The sequence below is a fragment of the Caretta caretta genome, chromosome 6 (genome assembly GCF_965140235.1).
Source record: "Caretta caretta isolate rCarCar2 chromosome 6, rCarCar1.hap1, whole genome shotgun sequence".
Classification (NCBI taxonomy): domain Eukaryota; kingdom Metazoa; phylum Chordata; order Testudines; family Cheloniidae; genus Caretta; species Caretta caretta.
This window is the reverse complement of record NC_134211.1, coordinates 63,374,705-63,399,229: the sequence shown is the minus strand read 5'-3', so window position 1 is coordinate 63,399,229 and position 24,525 is coordinate 63,374,705. Positions and strand designations below refer to the sequence as shown.

At 42.7% G+C, this 24,525-nt stretch overlaps 3 protein-coding genes across 7 annotated transcripts in view; 1 reads left to right on the top strand and 2 right to left on the bottom strand.

The window, feature by feature from the left end:
- SLC39A9 (solute carrier family 39 member 9) overlaps nt 1-10,052 on the bottom strand; it is a 46,271-nt gene extending 36,219 nt beyond the window's left edge. For 3 of the 4 annotated variants that reach the window (XR_007357412.2, XR_007357411.2, XM_048855871.2), the window contains exon 1: nt 9,185-9,979. Coding sequence is in view for 1 of the 4 variants with exons in the window: in XM_048855871.2 (XP_048711828.1) it covers nt 9,185-9,280 (96 nt within the window). In the remaining 3 variants the exon portion in view is untranslated. Of the gene's footprint in view, nt 1-9,184 lie in introns of all 4 variants that reach the window. The other variant, XM_048855873.2, reaches the window with a different exon arrangement.
- A 56-nt stretch (nt 10,053-10,108) lies between these two features.
- Nucleotides 10,109-20,340, top strand: ERH (ERH mRNA splicing and mitosis factor). Of its 2 annotated transcripts, XM_048855875.2 has the most exons (5): nt 10,109-10,411; nt 13,410-13,497; nt 15,167-15,287; nt 18,449-18,594; nt 20,151-20,340. In XM_048855875.2, exons 1-4 carry the CDS (start codon nt 10,124-10,126, stop codon nt 18,549-18,551), a joined length of 600 nt encoding a protein of 199 aa, XP_048711832.1. In that variant the 5' UTR covers nt 10,109-10,123; the 3' UTR covers nt 18,552-18,594; nt 20,151-20,340. The 2 variants fall into 2 exon arrangements, with proteins under 2 accessions (XP_048711832.1, XP_048711831.1); XM_048855874.1 differs by lacking the exon at nt 20,151-20,340 and having other exon boundaries at nt 18,449-18,926.
- A 2,553-nt stretch (nt 20,341-22,893) lies between these two features.
- Nucleotides 22,894-24,525, bottom strand: part of GALNT16 (polypeptide N-acetylgalactosaminyltransferase 16) — a 137,672-nt gene continuing 136,040 nt past the window's right edge. The window contains exon 16 of the mRNA XM_048855869.2: nt 22,894-22,912. The gene's annotated coding sequence lies outside the window, so the exon portion shown is untranslated. The remainder of the gene's footprint in view (nt 22,913-24,525) is intronic.

Here is a 24,525-nt window from a genome sequence, read left to right as displayed (position 1 = left end):
GAAAAGGGTAGGATTTTAGAGATTTTATAGAGGGAGATAAGGCAGGATTTGAATGCTGCCTACATGTGCAGGTTTAGAGAGGATGGAGATGAAAATGACACCTAGGTTGTAGGACTGCTGCTGGTGAATGAACCAATATGCAATATAGCTTGTTCACCTATAGATGATACTGGTGCTGAATAGCAGTGGTAACAGTAACAAAAACAAATGTACATAACTCAGATATGTAGGGAGTGCAGTGGCAGCCAAAAAAGCTAACAATGTTAGGAACCATTTTAGGAAAGGGATAGATAAGACAGTAAATATCATAATGCCTCTACATACATCCATGGTAAGCCCATATCTTGAATACTGTGTGCAAATCTGATTGCCCCATCTCAAAAAAAAGATACCTTAGAAATGGAAAAGGTACAGAGAAGGGCAACAAAAATGATTAGGGGTATAGAATAGAATATCATAGAATATCAGGGTTGGAAGGGACCTCAGGAGGTCATCTAGTCCAACCCCCTGCTCAAAGCAGGACCAATCCCCAGTTTTTGCCCCAGTTCCCTAAACGGCCCCCTCAAGGATTGAACTCACAACCCTGGGTTTAGCAGGCCAATGCTCAAACCACTGAGCTATCATAGAACAGCTTCCGTATGAAGAGAGATTAATAAGCTTGGAATTAATAAAGTTTTCATCTTGGAAAAGATGACTGAGAGGGAATATAGAGGTCTATAAAATCTTTACTGGTATGGAGAAAGTGAATAAGGAAATGTTATTTACTCTTTCATGTAACACAAAAACCAGGGGTCATCCAATGAAATTAATAGGCAACAGGTTTAAAAACAAACAAAAGGAAGTACTTCTTCACACAGTGCACAGTCAACCTGTGGAACTCATTGCCAGACGATATTGTGAAGGCCAAAACAATAGTTGGGTTCAAAAAAAGAACTAGATAAGTTCATGGAACATAGATCCATCAATAGCTATTAGCCAGGATGGTCGGGGATGCAACAGTATGTTCTGAGTGTGCCCTAGCCCTGGTCTACACTATGAGTTTAGGTCGAATTTAGCAGCGTTAGATCGATTTAACCCTGCACCTGTCCACAAGAAGAAGCCATTTTTGTTGACTTAAAGGGCTCTTAAAATAGATTTTTGTACTCCTGCCCGACGAGGGGATTAGCGCTGAAGTTGACATTGCTGGGTCAAATTTGGGGTAGTGTGGAAGCAATTCAACAGTACTGGCCTCCGGGAGCTATCCCAGAGTGCTCCATTGTGACAGCACTTTCAACTCATATGCACTGGCTAGATACACAGGAGAAGCACTGGGAACTTTTTAATTTCATTTCCTGTTTGCCCAGCGTGGCGAGCTCATCAGCAGAGGTGACCATGCAGTCCCAGAATCGCAAAAGAGCTCCAGCATGGACCGAACGGGAGGTACTGGATCTGATCACTGTAAGGGGAGATGAATCCGCGCTATCAGAACTCCATTTCAAAAGACGAAATGCCAATATATTTGAAAAAATCTCCAAGGTGGTAGTCTCACGCAACAGGGATGAGGATTTACGGGACGAGGAAGACTATGAGGAGGAGGACGACAGCACACAACAGGCAAGTGGAGAAATCGTTCTCCCCGACAGCCAGGAACTGTTTATCACCCTGGAGCCAATACCCTCCCAAGGCGGGCTCCCGGACCATGAAGCCGGAGAAGGCACCTCTGGTGAGTGTACCTTTGTAAATATAATACATGTTTTAATAGCAAGCATGTTTAATGATTAATTTGCCCTGAAGACTTGGGATGCATTCGCGGCCAGTACAGCTACTGGATAAGTCTGTTAACATGTCTGGGAATGGAGCGGAAATCCGCCAGGGACATTATTAAGGGGACATTCAGAGGTGGCCTTTCCTGCTGGGCTGTTTGCCTGTGGCTGAAAAGAAATCCTCCCTGCTTTTAGCCAAACGGTGGAGGGGGGGCCCGTTCACGCTGAGCTGTTTGTGTTTGGCTGGCAGGGATCTTCCCTGATATTAGTCACGCGGTAGGGAGAGGTGCTTGGTATGGGAAAGGACGGCGCTGCTGTTTGAAACCATTCCCACATGTTATGGAGGTTGAAGAAGCTGAAAGACTGTGGTTTACAATGGCTGCCTGGAAGCCGAATTCTGTTGCCCAGCCCTGCGTGTGTGATCTCTCACACCAAACCAGCAGGCCCTCAATGTAAGCAGGCAAAATGCGACCTTGTACCAAAAGCACATGTAATATGTAAAGCTATGTAATATTAACAGCTTGGTTCACCGTGAAAGAGTCTACTCATTGTTCTCTAAACTGTGTCTATTTAAATACTGCTCTCCCTTTTTTTCCTCCAGCAGTTGCAAATATTTCAACGCTCTGTCCCAGAGGCTAGTGCAGATAAGAAGGCGAAAAAAAATGCACTCACGATGAAATGTTCTCTGAGCTCATGCAGTCCTCCCGCACTGAAAGAATGCGTGGAGGCAAACAATGGCAGAGTCCAGGAAACAGAAAATGAATGAGAGGACAGGAGGGACGAGCAAGATGAGAGGTTGCGGCAGCGTGATGAGAGGAGGCAGGATGCAATGCTGAGGCTACTTGGGGATCAAACTGATATGCTTCGGCATCTGGTAGAGCTGCAGGAAAGGCAGCAAAAGCACAGACCACAGCTGCAACCCCTGTGTAACCGCCCGTCCTTCTCCCCAAGTTCCACAGCCTCCTCACCCAGAGACTCAAGAACGCGGTGGGGGGCCCCCCGCTCCGGGCCCCCAACCACTCCACCCCAGAGGATTGCCCAAGCAACAGAAGGCTGACATTCAATAAGTTTTGAAGTGCAATGTGGCCCTGGCCTTGTCCTTCCCTCCTCTCCTCATCCACCACCCCACCCGGTGCTTCCCTCCTCTCCCACCCCTCCCAGGCTACCTTGGCAGTTATCCCCCTATTTGTGTGATGAATTAATAAAGAATGCATGAATGTGAAGCAACAATGACTTTATTGCCTCTGCAAGTGGTGATGGAACTGGGGAGGGCGGTTAGCTTACATGGAAGTAGAGTGAACCAAGGGGGCGAGTTTTCATCAAGGAGAAACAAACAGAACTGTCACACGTAGCCTGGTCAGTCATGAAACGGTTTTTCAAAGCTACTCTGATGTACAGCGTGCCCTCCTGTGCTCTTCTAATCACCCTGATGTCTGGCTGCACATAATCAGAGGCCAGGCAATTTGCCTCAACCTCCCACCCCGCCATAAACGTCTCCCCCTTACTCTCTCAGAAATTGTGGAGCGCACAGCAAGCAGTAATAACAGTGGGAATATTGGTTTCGCTGAGGTCTAACTGAGTCAGTAAACTGTGCCAGTGCGCTTTTAAATGTCCAATGCACATTCTACCACCATTCTGCACTTGCTCAGCCTATAGTTGAACAGCTCCTGACTACTGTCCAGGCTGCCTGTGTATGGCTTCATGAGCCAGGGCATTAAGGGGCAGGCTGGGTTCTCAAGGATACATATAGGCATTTCAACATCCCCAACAATTATTTTCTGGTCTGGAAAGTAAGTCCCTTCCTGCAGCTGTTCAAACAGACCAGAGTTCCTGAAGATGCAAGCGTCATGTACCTTTCCTGGCCATCCCACGTTGATGTCGGTGATCCACCAGTGCCTGCAGCACCACTGAAAAGTACCCCTTGCGGTTTACGTATTGGCTGCCAAGGTGCTCCAGTCCCAAGATAGGATATGTGTTCCGTCTATCGCCCCCCCAACAGTTAGGGAATCCTATTGCAACAAAGCCATCCACTATAACCTGCACATTTCCCAGAGTCACTACCCTTGATAGCAGCAGCTCAGTGATTGCGCTGCCTACTTGCATCACAGCAGCCCCCACAGTAGATTTGCCCACTCCAAATTGATTCCCGACTGACCGGTAGCTGTCTGGTGTTGCAAGCTTCCACAGGGCTATTGCCACTCGCTTGTGCACTATGAGCACTGCTCTAATCTTGGTATTCTTGCGCTTCAGGGCAGGGGAAAGCAAGTCACAAAGTTCCATGAAAATGCCCTTACGCATGCGAAAGTTTCACAGCCACTGGGAATCATCCCAGACCTGCAACTCTATGCGGTCCCACCAGTCTGTGCTTGTTTCCCAGGCCCAGAATCAGCATTCCATGGCATGAGCCTGCTCCATTGCCACCAGGATGTCCAAATTGCTGGGGCCCGTACTTTGAGAGAAGTCTGTGTCCATGTCCTCATCACTCTCGTCACCACGCTGCCATCACCTCCTTGCCCGCTTTTGCAGGTTCTGGTTCTGCACATACTGCAGGATAATGCGCAAGGTATTTACACTGCTCATAACTGCCGTGGTGATCTGTGCGGGTTCCATGCTTGCCATGGTATGGCGTCTGCAGGAGAGCAGAGTTGCAATGGAAGCAGTGCCTGACAATGGATGACATGAGAATAGATATTTATAGAGAACGACGAGAGGACCTGCAAGGTGGAGTTACAGCAGAAGTGGTGGAGGACGACAGTTAGCACTGCGCACGTTTCCCGAGGAAGAACACACGTACCCGGGAGCCCATGACAGACAACATGGAGAAATTCGCTATTGAGACAACAGCAGCAGAGCAGACTTGCAGTGGATGACGACGATTAGCAGTCCTACTGCACCATCTGCTGAAAGCAGTATGGCATCCACACAGAAAAAAGGCATGAAACGATTGTCTGCCGTTGCTTTCACAGAGGGAGGGGTGACTGACGACATGTACCCAAAACCACCCGTGAATGTTTTTGCCCCATCAGGCATTGGGAGCTTAACCCAGAATTCTAATGGGCAGCGGAGACTGCGGGAACTGTGGGATAGCTATTCACAGTGCACTGCTCCATAAGTCGATGCTTGCCACGGTAGTGAGGACGCACTCTGCCGACTTAATGCGCTTAGTCTGGACATACACAATCGACTGTATAAAATCAATTTCTAAGAATTGACTTCTATAATATCGGCCTAATTTTGTAGTGTAGACATACCCCTAACCTCTGTTTGTCAGAAGCTGGGAGTGGACGATGGGATGGATCACTTGATGATTACCTGTTCTGTTTATTCCCTCTGAAGCACCTGGCATTGGCCACTGTCAGAAGACAGGCTAGAGGACTAGATGGACCATTGGTCCACCCCAATATAGCCGTTCTTATGTGCAAGAAGTTGTCCTAACTACACTTTCCTGAGTACAACTCTGTTTTAAAGACCCCTCTCCAGCAACATACCATCAGACAAATGGACTTAATTTTAAAAAAATGGCACAAGTGAAAATTACTATAGATGGACCCATGTAAAAAAACCTAAAACCTTGCCAGGGCTTGAACTTTTCACATTAAAAAAATGAATATGAATTCTAGTAAAAGATTAAAACTGGAGTAAGTAGTGAAATTCCTGTTTTGCAAGCATCTAAAATTTCACATTACAGAAGGGATTCAATCCCCAAGGTAGGTTTAAACAGAAGTCATGAAAATCATTAAAAGGGTTTATTTAAAGGAAAGCTTGAATTATGGCACTGTAATAGTCAAAAATAACAAAGGAGCTCTCAAAAGCACCAGTACACAGTTTATGTCAGCTTGATTTAAAAAAAAAAAAAAGAAAAGAAGTGTGATCAGGAGATGCATAAATGCAGAATGACCCCAACTGTTTTATGACACTTCTTCAAAAAATTTACCATGGCCCTTATACTGATCTGAAAGTCTGACTAGAAGGATTAAATAAAAATTGCAATGGACTATAAAAAGGTATTCTACTCTCTACACAACTACAAAGAGGTCACTGCAAAAGTTTAGTTTTTCTTAAACAATTAGCAAACTGCAGTGAAAAAGCAGTCACCATCATCCTAATTTGATACATAACAAGGCCAAGTGCTAGTTCGTGATGAAACTAACAACTTATTTGTTTAAAATATAATCATCAGCTAGTCAGAGGTCAAAGTGAAAAAAAAATACCAGAGAACAAGTAATTTCATGAAAACTAATAATGTATAGTGACACCTCACAACACAAACATGTTGCAATCAGAATCATTAGATTAGCCACATTAGGGTCTTACCTACACACACAAATGTACACCGGTTTAGATAAACTAATGGAAACCACCATGTGGACACACATTTCATTTTAAGAGTGACTTATATAATTTAGCTTAAACATGTTTCTGAGGCCTAGCCTACACTTAAAATTCTGACAGGCATAGCTACGTCGCTCCCTCAGGGGGTAATCACATAGTTATGCCAACCCAAACACTAGTGTGGATGCATGGCTAGTTTGACAGCAGACTGCTTCTGTGGACCTACCCTACCACCACCGAGGGTGGTGGATTACCTACAACAGAAAAAACCTTTCCATTGCTGTAGGAAGGGTCTACACTATGGTGCTACAGTAGGAGAGCTATAGCACCAGTAGCGGAGACCTGACCTACACACACCAAGTATAAGTTTTAAATAAACAATTTAATACTGTACCCAGCAATGATGATTGTGAAGCTTGGTTGAGGTGGTGAAGTTAGAGGGTGGAAGAGGGTGGGATATTTCCCAGGGAATGCCTTACTGCTAAATGATGAACTAGCATTTGGCTGAGCCCTCAAGGGGTTAACTCGTTGTTAATGTAGCCTCACACTCCACAAGGCAGCACAAATGGAGGGAGGGGAGACAGCGTGGCAGACAGAGAGAGAGAGAGACACACACCCTGTGTGTAGGAGAGAGAGAGATGTGCATTGCCCCTTTAAGTATGCCGACCAAACTCTAAGTACATTGCCTTTAAAAAGATCAGGAAGTTGAGACAGCAACTGCAGTCTTGGTCTCTCCCTGTCCTGAGCTCTGTCCTATCCCCACCCTGCTCTATATGGAGAAAGGGTAAGCAGGGGGCAGGAGTAGGGGAGAGGGGGACATCCTGACATTAGGCCCCCCCCTTCCCTCCTCCCCTGCACAGCAAGCAGGAGGCTCCGAGGAGCAGCTCCAAGGCAGAGGGCAGGAGCAGCACATGGCAGCGGGGGGAGGGCTGAACTGCGGGCAATTGGAAGCCTTCTGGGCGGCTGCTGTACAGGGAACTTAGGGTAGCGGATGGGGGGCTGCCGATCTAACCTTGTTCCAAGCCCCCACCAGCTAGCTGCAACGGGCTGTTGTTCCTGAAAGCAGTGGACAAAGTAGGCGGCTGCCAAACAATGTTATAAGGAAGCATTGTGCAACTTTAAACGAACATGTTCCCTAACTGATCAGCAACATAACAACCTTAACCGGGACGACTTTTAGCGAGGAAAGAAAAGGAGTACTTGTGGCACCTTAGAGACTAACCAATTTATTTGAGCATGAGCTTTCGTGAGCCACAGCTCATGCTCAAATAAATTGGTTAGTCTCTAAGGTGCCACAAGTACTCCTTTTCTTTTTGCGAATACAGACTAACACGGCTGTTCCTCTGAAACCTGTCATTTTAGCGAGGAGTTACTGTAAAATATGCACAGAACAAGAGAACCATAAAATCCACACTGTTTTCTTGCAGTCACAAGAGTGTCTTCATGTCAGTCAAGTTAAAAAGAATTTGGGCCTAAATTGACTTGTCCTTATTTGAAAATTAATTAGGTAAACAGATTTTCAGTTAACAATTCACTAAACCATCCCTTAAACAAACTGCTTCACTAAAAATCTGTAGTTATACAGACTTTGGAACCTTCTTTTGAGACTGTCTGCACCCACATCTCACAACATTCTAAGCAAAGGTAATTTCACCCCTAAACTAATCTAGTTTAGAACCCCAGGATTACAGTTTGGAATTAAACCTTGAACAAAGGGAAATAAACTCAATATTTTTGCACACCAGGTTAGTGAATATTCCAGAAAGGCCAAATTCTTGTAACAAGCAAAGGAAGAAAAATGAGGAAAGGATTTACTAGTTAAACCATTACTGCTAATACATAAAATGCTACCTTGCTAATGAGACTATGAGCTGGCCATAATTCCTATTAAGACATTTTCTCTACAAACTTTCAATATCACATTCACTTCTAAACTCCCCCTTTCGTTTACTCATTCCATTATTACAATCACAAATAAAAAAAGTGTAATGCCACTGATATACATCATATCTAAAGCAAAAAGGGAACTCAGAGCCAAGCATTAAACATTTAATTATGGGAAGAAATCCGTTAGTGCCTAACGTGTGTTTTATTTAATAAAAGAAGTTTCTCTCTCTCCTCCAGAAGATACTCCTTCATCTTAATGTCTCTATGACAGTCTTCATTCATGTAAACCCCCAAATCAATGTTGTGTACTTAATGTGCCTTATCAAGGATAAGGCTCCTAACACTATATTATACTTATATCATAAACTCTTTGTGGCAGGAACTTTTATTGTTTGTAAAACACTTAAGACAATGGGGCCCCAGTCCTAACTGGGGGTTCTGGGTGCTACCCCAATATAAAAACAAACTATTTGGGGGACTGGGAGAGGTGGGGTCACTGTTGAACAATGGAGAACTGTGAAGATATGAGATTCAGCTCATAAGAGGTGAGAGAACAGTGGGTTATTAAATCACCCCATCTCCCTCAAATACTTCAGTAATGTGGACCATATAAGTATCAAAATAGATTACATAATGCTCAGAAGATTTTTGTGAACTCTAGAAGTAATCAAACCCAATTTTCTTTTGGCACAGGGAGAGCAACCATGATGAAGGTTTTGGAATATTATTGTGGAAAATTAAAGAGGGAAACATTGAGTTTTGTAGAGAATTTCTCTTATTATTCGTACTAGTGTTTTTAAAAGCCTTACCCAGACACTATGCAGACATATAGTAAAAACCAGTCACTGCCTTCAAGAGTTTATAATCTAAAACCATTTTGAAAAAGAAACATCAAGCTTCTGCCACCTCCCTCCTACTCATGCAGAGTCTTTGTTCTACTTTGGCAATGAGAGGTTCAGATCTGCAGTTCCAAATTAATTGTAGGATTCATTTTAAAGCAATTTAAAATACATTTTACATTCATCACAGATTCTGTACTGTTGAATAAGATTTAATATTTCACTTAATGTTTCTTTTGAAATCTCCCTAATTTAAACTGTCACTGGTAACAAGCCAGCAGTAGCCCCAAGGGGACGAGCTAGACGAGTTGATAAGTGTCTGTCTCTCTCATTCCCAAGATTCTTGCATGACAAGGGATGGACAGTCTGGTGGAACCTGCTTACCTCTGAAAAATTAACTGCCAAGGGGATAATCCCTGCCACGTAACAGCCAACCAGCATAGCCAGAGACAGCAAACTGATGGACATGAAATCATCCATGTTGTTGCTTTTTGTCCACTCGCTTAAAGTGAAATTCAACTTTTCCAGCTTTTAGTACATGTAGTTTTTCAACTTGTTCAGGTGTTGCGGCTCCAGCAGAGTCATGAAGGTCAGAGGCGCCTCTTCCCCGGTGGTGCCACAAACTCCCTCCCTCCCCCAAGAGCTTAAGTGTGTGAGAGAGACACCCGGCTTTCCTGGCCCTGATCCCTGGATCTGTCAACAGCAGCTGGGATCCCACGATTCTCTCCCTCTCGCCGCCTCCCCTCTCAAGGGCCCCAGGGGATTAGGCCACCCCTGGGGGAGCGGAAAGGCCCTTTCTCTCCCACAGCCCGGGGGCAGGGGGCACCTTTTCGCCCGGGTGAGAGAAGGGCCCACCCCGCTCACAGACGACACCAGCCCCAGGGGCAACAGAAAGGCCGCTCGCCCCGAGACTCAGCGGGGAGGGAGCCCGGCCCTTCCTACCGGCCGCAGGGAGACGCCGGCAACGCCTTCGCCTTCCCCTGCTGGCCCCTGGTCTCAGCGGATTGGCGGAGGCGGGCGCGGAGCGGTTCCGCGGGGAGCTCGGTCCCTCAGGCTTCCGGCTCCCCTCTGCGCCCGGCGTCCCCCGCGGCTGCCATGGAGGCCAAGTGGCAGCTCCGCAGTCAGACACTTCCCCTTCCCGCGAGCAGCTTCCGGGTTAGCCGCCTGAGCCTCCCCTCAGCGGGGGGGGCTGGAACGGAGGGGCTTTCTCACGTGACTCACTTTCTGCCGCCACTTCCCGCCTGATTCCAAGATGGCGGACAAATAATCGCTAAGGGACCATCTTGGAAGGGGCGAGAGGCACAAAGCCTCTGATAGGACACGATGCCCCTTTCAAAGATGACTACTAAAGTCTCAAAGAACGGCGCCATTGTGCCCCTTCCGGCATATGCAACGCCGGTGACGCTTTGCCTTGTGATATTCTCGCGAGAGTTCCTCTCTCGCCCTGGAGGCGCTCTGGTCTGGTCCCGTGATGTCTATGGTCGGGAACTAAGGGCTGGTTGGCGGTTGGTGGAGTGTTTCCGGTTAGTGCAGGGGATTGTGGGTGACCGTTGGGAACTGTTAGTTCGGGACCGTCACAGTCAGCGGGGCTGTGGAGAACGAGTCGCCATGGTGAGGAGGGGGGGATCCCGGGGTGCGGGGAGGAACTGGGTCGGTCGGGCCGCGACGTAGTGGTGGCGGGAATAGGTCTGCTGAGGGCGACGTAGCGCTGCGGCCTGGCGGAGTCCCCAGCCGCGTGTCTCCTCCCGCCCCCCGCTCCAGGGCTGGGGACCGAGCGGGATACAGACCCCGCCTCTTCCCGACCGCACGAGCTCCGCGGGGGGAGGGGCGGGGGCGAGTCTGGCTCGCGCGGGGCAAGATCACGGGGACCCTCACGCGGCACCCGGGGGCGGCAGTTTTTTTCCCCATCCGCGGTGGAGGAGGGGCCCTGATTCCCCAGCGGACATCTCCAGCCCTCGGCTGCTCCTTGCGCAGGGAGGGGCGAAGGCCCGTGTTTATCCACGCGAGTAGATTCCTCACCCACAGCCCCAGCACGTGTCTGCCCAGGCAGCTGGCCCCTGGGGCAGGGGTTTTAGCCTTAGGGTGACCGAGCTGCACGCGCCGTGACTGGGCTTGTGGCTTTGTCTGGCTCTCTGTGCTGCACACGTGGGCCCAGGCGGGTTTTCTCACGATGCGTTTTCCGTTTGTTTATACACCAGAAATTCGAGGTTTGTTGTAGGCTGGAAAAGTCTGTGATGACAGGAGAACTAGTGTAAATGAAATCCCCAAAGGGAGTGAAAGGCTTGTATACATCACACGTGGGGAGAGTCAAGTCCAATTTTTAAAAAATCCTTTGCAGGTCACTTTTTAATCAATATAAACTCTTATTCAAAGAGCCGCTACCTTGACTTTGTGGAACATAATGCCATTAAACAGCTTTTTTTTTTTATTCAAATGTTTTCTTGTAGCACTTGGAAGCCAGAGCCCTCTTTATATGTTAGGAAAAGAAAGTGAAATTGATCTGTACTGCTTCACTGGTTAAACTGAGTGAAATGCAAAAAGAGATGATAATCCTAGTGTTTTGTTACTTTCATGTGAAAGTGAACTACACTGAAGGAAGCCTACTGATTAGTGCTTTGGTAGCTGACTAACAGCTGCCGGTGAGGAGGAGGATATATTTGAAGCACTTCTGTAAGGGCTAATGCTACTATGACATTCATTTAAGTGAAGTTCTTGAGCCAATTCAAGCAAACTACTACTTCTGGCTGGCAGTAGGAGTAACTTAAAACCCTGCTACATACCATAGAATCATAGAATATCAGGGTTGGAAGGGACCCCTGAAGGTCATCTAGTCCAACCCCCTGCTCGAAGCAGGACCAATTCCCAGTTAAATCATCCCAGCCAGGGCTTTGTCAAGCCTGACCTTAAAAACCTCTAAGGAAGGAGATTCTACCACCTCCCTAGGTAACGCATTCCAGTGTTTCACCACCCTCCTAGTGAAAAAGTTTTTCCTAATATCCAGTCTAAACCTCCCCCACTGCAGCTTGAGACCATTACTCCTCGTTCTGTCATCTGCTACCATTGAGAACAGTCTAGATCCATCCTCTTTGGAACCCCCTTTCAGGTAGTTGAAAGCAGCTATCAAATCCCCCCTCATTCTTCTCTTCTGCAGGCTAAACAATCCCAGCTCCCTCAGCCTCTCCTCATAAGTCATGTGTTCCAGACCCCTAATCATTTTTGTTGCCCTTCGCTGGACTCTCTCCAATTTATCCACATCCTTCTTGAAGTGTGGGGCCCAAAACTGGACACAGTACTCCAGATGAGGCCTCACCAATGTCGAATAGAGGGGGACGATCACGTCCCTCGATCTGCTCGCTATGCCCCTACTTATACATCCCAAAATGCCATTGGCCTCCTTGGCAACAAGGGCACACTGCTGACTCATATCCAGCTTCTCGTCCACTGTCACCCCTAGGTCCTTTTCCGCAGAATCTGCATTCACTTGATTGTACTTATATCAGTGCTCTGGCCCTGCCCTCTTTCTATCTCCTGCTTCCCCGATGTCCACTGTTCACTATGGGTGCAGCATCTTAGTCATGTGCTGAGAGCTAATCTATAGTTGGTAGAAGCCTTTCTGCCTGCGTACTGAGTAGATGCTGATGTCTGAGCCTTAGTACTTTGGCTTTCTGCACTATGTTAAACATGTTTTGCTTGGTAATTAAAAGGTGGTAATTAAAGCCATTTTTAAAAGTCCTAACAGGAACATAGTAGGACTTGCTATAACAGATCAGATGAAAGTTCCATCTTGTCCAGTACCGTGTTTAGAGTGGACAGTATCAGGTGCTTTGGAGAAAGGTGCAAGGAGCTAGAAGGTCCTAGAAATTAAAATGCATTCATCCTTGAATAGCTAACTGCAGACTAGAATTGTGGAACTTTGTGTTCACTTGTAACTGATGGTGAATACTCAGTCTCATGTTTCATGTGCTGGCTTTTCACCTTGAGGTGAGATTTTTAATGTTAGTGAAATGAAAGTTTGATTCCACCCTGGTTTTCCATCATTTAGGGTATTAAAACAAAACCAGTAACTGCCAGCATTTACAGTGGAATAAGCAAATCAATATAATCTCCAATATAGTAGGTTTTTTTTAATTCTCATTTCTTTTGTTACGCTGGTGTTGTATTTACAATGGAACAGCCTGGGCCTTGCATACTATTTCTTGAATGCAGTCAGTGCATTTGAGTGTGAAATAATACAAGATTGTTATCTAAGAGAGAAGCACGTGTGTACATTGACAAGTCTCAACTGTGATTGGAAGAAAAAATTGCTGGCCAAAACAGTGCCACGAGGCAGTCCTCTTTTCAGTTTCTAATTCATGGTATAATGTGACATTTGTTTTCTGTACTATAGGCCTCATAGGATTTTTTTAGAAAGAAATGCAAAGTGATTTTAAGACTCTTACTCTGATTCTCCTTTAGACAGTAAGATTTATATGTTACAAGTATATAAGATCTGATTACTAGAAATACAGCTGAATTTGTGTCTTATGGGTTGGTCTTCTAAACTTCAGTTTAGTCTTTGTGTATTTAATGAGTATTTTTAAGTCTGAGTCACTGTCTTGTTTTTGTGCAGTCTCACACAATTTTGCTTGTTCAGCCTACTAAGAGGCCAGAAGGGAGAACATATGCCGACTATGAATCGGTGAATGAGTGCATGGAAGGTAAGCATTGCTGTCTCTGGGATGAAGATGCTTTAGACAATCTCTTCTTGTTAAGGCCAGTTTAGTTTGATTATTTTTTCCAAACTTTCACCTGCTGAGAGAATCCATTCTGAACACGTTTCCTTAAATTAAAAAGGTATAAAAATAACTTGGCAAAAAGTGCCCTATAGGTGTAACAGTTTGCTGCAAGGGGCGAAAGAGTTATTTCAAAAAGACTCTTTGTTGCTTCACAAATCTTCCTGTATTTATTCAGAGTTCTATTCTGACTTTGCAGTTTCAGGGCCTTAGTCAGTAATGAGATGTGCACTGTGCAAGTGGTCTGCCTGTGTGCATCTCATTGCAGGATCAGATCCCAATTTTCTAACTATTAATCCCTACAAAGCAAATACTGCTATGAGCGGTAATCTAGATCCCATTGTTTTGCACATAATCAACTGAATAAATACTAATTACAAACTCTGCTACTAGGAGTATGTGAGCCAGAAAGAAACCAGTTTGACTTTCAGACACACACTGGTTTGCAGGCTAGATGGAAGAAAATGTTTTATTTGTAAATTGGGCTGATTTTATATGGATTCACTGGTGGCATCATTATCTGAGGTGCTAAGCACACTCATCTCTCATTCAAGTCAATAGAATGAGTGTTCAGCACTTCAGGACCAGGCTCTGTGAGACATAGAACCTGACTGTTCAGACTGCATAACCATACATGAAGCAATTTGGGTGTTTAATTTAATTTACTTTAACACAATATAAAGAAGAGTTGACTGGGTTAACATTTAAAAAAATTGATATATCACATTAGTTCTTATACTCTCTAACATCAAGAATTATCTTATTGTACCAACAGCATTAAAGTTTTCCTCAGCTAGATAATTCTTTGCTCACCAAAAAAAAATTCTAAAAGACTTTTTCTTCCAAGATGGGAAATGTTGATTTGCTGCTTAGAGGAATCTTAAATTAATGTATAAAATATTGAACTCTTGTGGGTTTTTTAGAAAGTGCAATAATCATATTTTCACCCCTGCTGTAATCTGATCTCTTTACATTTGGAAAAGTGACTTTCTGCCTGTTATGTATGAAAGTCCATTGCTCCATTTGAGAATATTTACTTCCTTGTTTGATGTCTGATCCTGTTGCACAGCAGGCAAGTGTACAGCTCTGTTGCTAGGATTTGTCAACTTTGCTGCTTTCGAACCAGCAATGAGATAATTCTAAATATTTGACCTGTGTACTCAGTAAAAAACAAGTATATTGTACATTTTTGTAAAATTATGCCTTGAACTAAGTGTAGAATTAAAATCCAGAAGACACTTCTCACTACTTCATAAGATATGTTCTTGAACTATTTGACAGTACTTCCTTAACTGTGATACCTTAAAAAGGTGTAAATAATAGCGACCCATTTCCCACATCAGTGTGTTCTGGGTTCTGTACAAACAATTAGGAGAACTAGTCAACATTGTAAAATTGAAATAAAATATTAAAGCTGAGTGGTATTGTCTTTTAAAACAATTCTATAGCATCTGCATGTTCCCATTCCAAATGTGCTTCTATAAACTTTATTGTTGCCTATAACTTTAATACCAGAAGGAACTTGTGGCAAACTGAAACCACTAGCCTTTTAATGCCATTATTGATGGTTCTGAAAGTTCTTATCTCTCTGCAGGAGTTTGTAAAATGTATGAAGAACATCTGAAGAGAATGAATCCCAACAGCCCATCCATTACATATGACATCAGCCAGTTGTTTGATTTTATTGATGACCTGGCAGACCTCAGTTGTCTTGTGTAAGTACTATTCTGCTGTATGGAAGGTAGTACTTCAAAACACCCATCCTATTTTGCAGATGAAGGGATGGCTTCCCTCCCATTTTGGGAAAACAGCGGTTTTAAAAGTAACAAGGAATCACTTAAGCCTGTGTACAAAATCAGTGATATAATACTTGACAATATTATAATATTTTCCATTCTCACCTGTACCTATCAGTTGCTTACCAGAAATGTGTGTCATTTCCGTTTAAAATGCTCTTTATATTCTGTGAAGTGTAACTAGCTGTGTTGGTGAGGCAGCAGTGTTCCATAAAACAGACTGGCATTCCATATCACCCTTAGCAAGAGTTGCACTGGGACATAACATTTGTCTGAGAGTAAGTACACATAGCTTTGAAGTTGACAGTTCCATTTCAGATTTTATCCACAATAATGCTTATAACAGTTCAGGTATTTGTACCCGAACACATTTCAGTAAGATTACAAATTGCATTATAAACTGCCCAGAACTAGTGCTTGATCCCTCATTTAACAAAAACTTCATAAGAAAACTTTGTACTGGAGTTCCGAATGCTACTAAAGCTTGTCTAGCATGGTTTGTTTCTGAAGAGGCCACAGTGTTGGTAAATCTTACTCTACTGAGGACCATATTGGCAATGTGCTAGGGAGCCTACAGGCTGCACCTAACTTTCCTAAAGTGGAGTACGCTGTAGTCAATTTACCTGGATCAAGACAGAGCATTGCACGTTAGAAATGCGGGGTGGGATATTAAAAAAAAAAATTACTTAAGGGACTTAAGAACACAAGTTCCATTGATTCTCAGTAACAGTTGTGGTCTTAAGTCACCTAGAGAATCTCACCTGCAGTCTCCAGGGTTCTCCTCTGTATATAAAAGATGAGGGCAGCTCAAGATGGCATTGTAAGTTCTGCATGCTTTCCTACACCTGTGGGTGACTAGACCCATTTCCCCTACTGTTCTGCTCTGGAAAATACAATTTAAATCTCAGCACTTCTGGCAATTAACAGCTGGTTTTCATACCATAAATATTCAGCTACTTTTTGACTTGCATCCTTAAATTTTGTAGAATAAGACAAGAAGTCTAACATTCAGTTAAACTACCTTTTTCTGTTTATTCAACTGACATGGGCGCAACTGCTCTTCATAATCAGAGTAGAAGTTAACTGTAAAAGGATTGTCAAAGCATTGGATAACTACTATAGGAAGTTACGGAGTGTAGTATGTGTGCAGGTCTGTAAGTCTTCTATAAAACTTGATCCAGCCACAGTGAAGCTATTTTTAATAGGTGCCTACCTCTCTCATACAATTACTTGTTTTTATGACGTATTATTTTGAGAAGTCAGAAAAGAGCCTGCAGGCTTTGGATTCCTTACCCCTTCAGATTCATCAGCCAAAGTCATTGACGAGAAGGATGAAAAGATCACTTAATACTAGTTTTGGAAGTTTTATCTTGTCCTTGAGTTCTCCCCCTGCTGTGCCTGATCCCCAGCTACAGCAGTATTGGGGTGGTGCAGGGTTGACCAATCATGCTATATTTTGTTTTCCCCTCTGACAGATTAATGATATGATCCTTGTTTTTAAAAAGGAGCCTCAGTTTTCTAATACAATGTTATGTTTTTTAAATCAGGAGCCTAGTCAAACCTAGTAAGGCCAAAGTGTGTTTGAGCCAAATTCTGTTTTAGCTTATAGTTTCCCACCAGATGGCATACTTAGCATGTAATGTACTGTGCACAGTTTGACTACACAAATCCCTATGCTGCTTGATACCGGATCTTTCAATGCAGCTTTAGTTACTGATTCTTAAAGATACATTTAGTGCTCTGAGAATTAGTAAAAACCTAGTAACTTATCCTGAATGTATCTATTACAATTGCATAGAGATACTGAAACACTTGTCACAGTCTTGCTGGGTTTTTAAAGGTCTTTGGTGAGATTTTTTTTTTTCTGTTTGTTCTGTAAAACCTCTAAAATATCTTGGACTGAATCAAATGGCATTACAGATCTTAATTTTTGGCTCATCCACGGCTTAATGCTAATGATCCCTTTCTTGTCCTTGTCACGTGGGTAAAAAGGATTGTGTTCAGAGATGTTCTGTTAATCCTATTACACCACACTTTCTTGGAGTATCCAGGTCAGGCACTGTATATTTTAAAAGGCACATCCCAGATTTAAGTATTAAAACTGGGCATGAAGGGACAAATCTTAGTACTGCATCTACACAGATACCTCCCTTCATGCATCAGCTTGCTGAGTTGCTTTTGCTATAAGTAGCTAGGACTGGCAGCAGTGGAGGCAGTGTTTTAATATAATGTTTCCTGGGTCTGTCAAGAGCTTGGTGATGAACTTTGTGTTACTTTATACAGTAAATGAGCTCAAATAAATTTGTAATCCCTGACTTGTAAAGAGAGAATGAATGTGTGAGAGCTTAGATCGCAGCCTTCTTTTTTGGGGAGCGTGCTTGTTCTGGGATCTAGACTCTCATTGCCAGATGATATGTGAATGGGTTGCTGGCTGGAGCTGCTTCCTTATTCTCTTGGCTTTGATCTTTTGTTAGGGAGAATGAAGAAAACACTTAAGAGCTCTATAAAGCCTCACATGACTTGAAGATCTTTGGTTTAAAGATTATAAGCACAAGTAGAAAATCTGTGGTCTTAAATTCCAAATTTCTCACTTATTTAATGTTTGAAAATTAATACCTTGCCTGCTGTTTCTTAAATTCAAGGAGGACCAGCATTTTGATTTTTTAAAAATGTTTCATGACTTGTGTACAATTCTCAAATTCTGAGGTGTTAAACACTTTTTAAAGGCTTTCTCTCTTCACTTTCTACTTTCTGTAGATGGAGGAAAATCATTTTCCTGAATTTTAATGTAAAAGAGAGAGAATGTGATCTAGTAGTTACTGGTGCTTGAAACATCTGGGTTCTGTTCCATGCTTTTCAACTGATTTGCTGTGTAACTTGATCAAGGTTACTTCAGCTAAAATTTCCACTCAGTCAAATGGAAGCATGATTAGGCTTCAGCTATCTGTCTGTAAAACATGGATAATTACTTTGCTATCTCACACACTTTGTGAGCTTTACAAACAGTTGTTAAGCCTCTTCTGAAATGTAAAACCAAAGGACAAAGCAATGTTACATTAACCGTTTTTTTCTTTCCCTAGTTACCGTGCTGACACTCAGACATACCAACCCTACAATAAAGACTGGATAAAGGAGAAGATCTACGTCCTCCTCCGCAGGCAGGCTCAGCAAGCAAGCAAATAATGGGGCAGCCTCATTATGGGGCTTGGGGAGGGCTGGACAACAGGTGTGTACAGTAGTAGAAGTTTTGTATTATAGTCATCCTGTTGTCATCTTGTTAAACTAGTCAGGACTGAATGTATTGTTAGAGATGCAAGGATTTTGTTCAGTTTGAAACCCTCTTTTTAGTGTAAATGAAGAAGAAAATGTAACATCTTTGGCAGGGATTTAACTTTCTTTCTGGTTAGCTAATAATCCTACTTTTGTTCAACCCCCTAGGGCTGTTCATATGCTTCACCAGATTCACTGTATGTGCCCTTCTGCAGGATGTCCAACTATTAGTTATGTCATTGAGACAAAAGACTTAGTGGAAAATAAAATGAATGCTCTTTAGTTAAATCTTATGTGTACTGGACTTCTTATCTGACTTGTAAAGCACTTTAGAGTAATTTAAATCCTACTGGTCAGTGTGCTGTATAACAGGGATTGGAAGGAGTACGTGGACTGAACTCTGAAAGATTTTCTGTTGCATAGTGTATAGCTTCATATGAGCAAACTTTTTCCTAAGTGCTGCAAAACAACAAGGTCTGTAAACAAAGTTGATGGGTCTCTTGGACTGAGTGCTTATGGCTTTGATAGAGCGCCCAGGATTTATACTTATTGCTGGTGAAAATCTTTCCACTTGGAGTGTAAAAGGAAAAGGTTTGTTAGTATAAAGCTATGTGGTATGCAAGAAAAAAATCTTTGAAACACGTAGGACTGAACAGTCTGGAAGGAGTGTATGCTGGTTAAAGTAACGCACAATTTAAAAGGACAACTAAAATTCTTAAATACTTTACTTAATGGGTCATGTGGTGACAAAGAACATCATGTTTATAGTGGTGTTGCCAGAACCACTCTTACATTTATACTAGAACTGGCAGTTCTTTAATATTGAGGGGCTCTGATTGCCATGAGTGGGGCTCACCTTTATCTGTTGAAAGGTTTAATGTATTTATAAACAAAGTAAACTATCGAGGAAACAAACAGTGCTTGAACATTCTGCTCAGTATACTAATTTAGTTAGAGGGATAAGTGTCCTTTTGAGGCCCCAAAAATGTATTTTAAAAGTTCTGCGACACATTGTGTTTTGGAAGACTGTCTTTCAGGGATGCTGCATAGAATGTAGCTTTCTTTAAGGTGATTGCAGAGGATTTTTTTTAAATAGGGCTTGTCCTTTCTTGCTACTTTATGGGTAAAGGGCCTGAAACCTTTTTTTAAGGTGGCTTTTTTTTCCTAGTTTTCTTTAAACTTAGAATAATCAGGAATGTCAAGTCTGGTCTTCCTTCATCTTGTTGCTCCATTGGGAGCTCTACCACTTCAGCTGAAGGGGTGAAGGTGTTGGGTCTGTAACATTTTAGAGAAAAGGCATTTTTGCTAAATAGTGACTAAAAATCCCTTCCCCTCATTTGTTTAGCTTTCAGTCTTTGCTCTTATGAGGGCAACATTGCACTAGTTTTGAAGTAATTTCTTCCAGCATAGACAGGACTTGAATTTCTAATGTGAAAAAGTTGGAAGGAAAACCTTGTAGGCCTTTATACATAATAAAAAAGTGCAAAAAAAAAGCCCTTTTTCCTTTTGCAGGTCACTTTGAGAAGACACATTGGGGCTTAACTATGGTAGCTAAAGAATGATTGCTCACCAGAGGAACTAAATAAAGTTAATTCGCACACAACTTTTTTTTTCCCTATCGTTTCCAAAGACTATGGCTTCTTCAGCATGAGGAGTCCGATACAAAGATAAAAATAAATAATAAAATAATACCTTCTCTGCATTCTTGCTCTCTTGAGTCTAGATTCATCCCTGTGCTGGTGCAGAGCCAGACAATGGGAGGTGGTTTGTGCCTCCCAGATCCTGGGTTTGCTGGGGCTGGTTTGGGCTCAGATGCTGGCTACGGCTGCTGTAACAAGTCCATGACCATTTCTACTCTAGAACATCCTCTGAGCCAAGGACTCCTGTGGGAACAGGGGGATGCAGAGCCAGAGACCCCTTGGTGCCAGGAGAATTCCCTGGGGGCCGTTGAGCCACTATAGGTAGCAAAGTGGCTGTAGAACAGGCGTGAATTCTCCCCCAAGTCCCAGCTTTCTCTGACTGATCTAAGATTCTCTTGTGAGTCCCTTGCTCCTGAAACAAACTTTTGGCTGCTGGCTTGGGAAGCCAAATAGCAAGTTTTATACTATTATGATATCGAAATAGTATTCTCCATGTAATCTCAGAGCTGCCTCCTACAATCAGCTGTTCACAAAACAAAGCATTTTAAATCTTTGGCCTATTAACACTAACTGCTTAGCTGTACAGCTGACTGGAGAACACCTTTGGAGTTGAAAAACTACTGCTACATCTTCTGCTATGAATGGCTAAAAGGATTATCGAGAGAGCCTTCTTCCAACTACATAAAACTGATCGCTGCTTCAGGGCTATGATGGGAGAAATAAGGGCTCTAGGTTCTTGGAGATGCAGGAAGCTCAGGTGCTGTGTATTCTGCCACTCCTCTCCAGTGGGTCGCTGAACTCTCCAGCCCAAGCCTCCTTTCATTTATTTATTCTGACAATTTTCAGCTCTAGAAAATTCATGTATTCGAAGTACAATTTGCAAAAAAGCCACTTTGTTTTTTCTCCCATACACCTAACATCATTGGGAAGTTGTTCTGCAGCTCGTAGTTCTTTTCCCCATAGCAACAATATTTTGGATCAGTTCAGACCATACCACTGTAGTTGTGTACTTGATGGGGGTGGAAGAACTCCACTGCTACACTGCATGGGTTGAGGTATCAATGCCCAGAGCAGACTAAACTGCCAGCTAACACCCTATCTGTACTACTAATGGGAAGATCCTCTGGGGAGATGCATCAAATAATTCATTAACGCTTTCTAGCAGGTAATACCTTAACTTCTGATATCAATATTCTTACCATACTCTGTTTAAGTGAAGAACGTAAACTGTGATGCAGTCTCCCATCTCCTGCCACCATGCAATACCCTCTTGATTCATGTAGTTTACATCATGTTTTTGTGGAAAATTCAGCTCAGGTTTTTGTATCAAACCGAGTAGACATTTTGCAGATCAGGAACTGTTACAAGTATTGTCATCAGTCCTGCTGCAGAGGCTACAGCATCATCTGACTAAGAAAGTGCACTGAGAGGATTGGTCACCATAATTAGTAAACGTTGCTCTTGCATGTTTGTCTAAATTTAACATGTTCTCCTGATTGATCTCCAGAAATCATATTTGTTCCTTGTCAGTGTCTTCCTCGCATGGGCTCTCTAGTCTTGTCTGCATTTTCCAGCTACATTATTCCAAAAACTCATTTTGTCATAGTACTGCATGCTTAACTAAAGTTGTAGAGCTGGGGGTCAGGACCCCTCAGGGGTCGCGAGGTGTCAACCTCCACCCCAAATCCCGCTTTGCCTCCAGCATTTATAATGGTGTTAAATATATAAAAAAGTGTTTTTAATGTATAAGGGGGGGAATCACACTCAGAGGGTTGCTATGTGAAAGGAGTCACCAGTAAAAAAAGTTTGAGAGCCACTGTTGCAGAGGAACTTCTGTATTTCCAAGCGCCTTTCAAAGCACAGCCAGTAATTTTGCCTTGCCTGAATTGCTAGTCTGAGATCTGTAAAAAGCACAACTTGTTACCTCTAATGTTATGTCCTCATTCAGGTGTGCTGCCTCAAGGTTTCTCTCACTGTCTCAAGCTTCAAAAAGGAATAAGTACCATAGTCCTGGATTTTGCTTCATTAATTAGCTTTCAGTGGGCAGTATCTTTAATGTTTGACTGTAGCAACCATAACCTTAAAGATCACTGTTGCATATCTCACAAATTTTATCAAGATGGGACAAATTTGATTTGTATTCAATTCAACTATCTTGCAATTGATTTTTCTGCTTATTTGACAAAACTACTTTTAAAATCATTTGATTTCAATACAAATCAATGTTAATCACATTTTCTACAGTATATTGTTAATTACAGTAACAGGAAAGTAAACATCCAAGAATAAGCACGTACTGGTATGGCTGCTTCAGATGCTTTACAGGGTGCCCAAGAAGTGATAGATTGTGCTGTATTAATGATGCTTTAATTAATCAGCAATCCATTGAGAAGGGGACAGAATATTGTCAGCCACTTTAGCTACATCATTGCCATCGTTCCAAATTTTGCTGCCTGCAGAAAGCCCTAAGCCTGCCCATAAACCAGGTCATTCAACATAGAACTCAAGTTACCATATACCACAGGCTTTGAGTGTCTTATTCTGAAGAGTTAAATGCCACCTAGCTTCCCCCTTCACATTGCAGTAGTGCAGAGGTAGGCAGCATACCAAGTCTTTTGAAGAGGTAAAGGTGACCTGCAAAGGAAACAAAATTGGGTTTGTCCCCTTTGTAGTGCTTTATGAGGGATAAAGAAAGATGGAAATAAAAAATTTAAATCTGGAATATCGTGGAAGAATATAGTAAGTGAAGAGGTTGTGAAATTGCCATCACAAGTATCAAGAGACTGAAAGCAGAGCAACTGAGGAGAAGGGAGTTGTTGCCAGTCTGCTTTACTTGTAACTCCAATGCCTAACGTTTGGAGAAAGGAAGCCTTTGTTAAAGATTCAACATTACATCTTCAAAGGAGAGAGCTTATAATACGTGCACCTCAAGGAAAACTCCAGCAACCCCATGGTGGACCATACCTGACAGTTCTAATGTTTAAAAAAAAAAAAACCAACCAAGCAGAAAAATTAAATAGCTTTCCAACCTTCTTTATACATCACAAGGAAGCAGAAAAAGGACAACCCAGTTTTATAAACAGCACTTGCATCACCTCATTAACTAGACCTACACAGAGACCATTTCTATGACGCTACTAGCAGTGTGGACACTGAACATGCATTTAAACATGGAAACTTCTGACAAGCAAAATTACACTGAAACCAGAAAAAATTAATACTTCTGTCTTCAGCCATTTTGAATTAGAATAAAGTATATCAGTTATTTATAATCAAAGCCCTTTGTTTTCAGATATTACTGATTTTTACCAAAAATTTCCCTGGTTTTGTGCAAGCTAGTAGCTGTTACTGCTTTTCACCCAAAGTTTGGGGCCTATGCTACCTAGGACTTCCGGAATTAACAGTGAAGCGCCTTATATCAAGTCAACAGATTACTGTTGGTATATTAGAAAAGAAAAGTTTTATTTGTAAGGGGGCTTAGAAATAATGTTTCATAAACTCATAGGGGGCATGCAGTGTGTGTGAGTTCAATTTAAATTCAACATCAAACTATATTAAATTATTTGTTACAGTATCTCAATATGTTTGGCTGCCATCTAGTGGTGATATGTATTAGGCAGCTAAATACAGTTAAATAAATAAACCACAGTAGTAAACTTTTTTTCCCCCTCTTTTTTTTATCCTCCCCCCAATATTTACCCCAAAATGCTGGTTAATTTTTTGCACCAATTTTCATCTATTTCATTTTTCACTGAAATTCCCTAGACATTTTAAACAAAACGAAAATGAAGGGCCTTTCTTATAATCCACATTAAATTATAATATTTCAGGTCCAGCACAAATCTCTGCAATGCAATCACACTCAGAGCCTTGCTGGACAAATAAATGCAATCCAACAGCCCATCAAGAAAACTCTGATCGACAATGAAAGGCAGTGGTTGCTGGGATACAAATGTAATTTCAGGTTCCGGTTTCCTCAACCATTATGGAGCCATCCTTGTATCTGTTGGAGCCCATGGGGTCTGCTGACCCAGTAGAATGGTGGAAGCATAAAGATATCTGGTTTCTCAATCTTGCTGTTTTCGTAGGATCTTTTCCTGCGGTGTCATTAACTTATGCAAGAGCATGTACACTTCTGCTGAGACTAGTAGCAGTGGGAACTGTGGGTGCTTAGCCCCTCGGAAAATCCACTTATTCAGATGCCTAACTTTAAGCAAGATATTAAAATGTTGACCTCAGTGCATCTT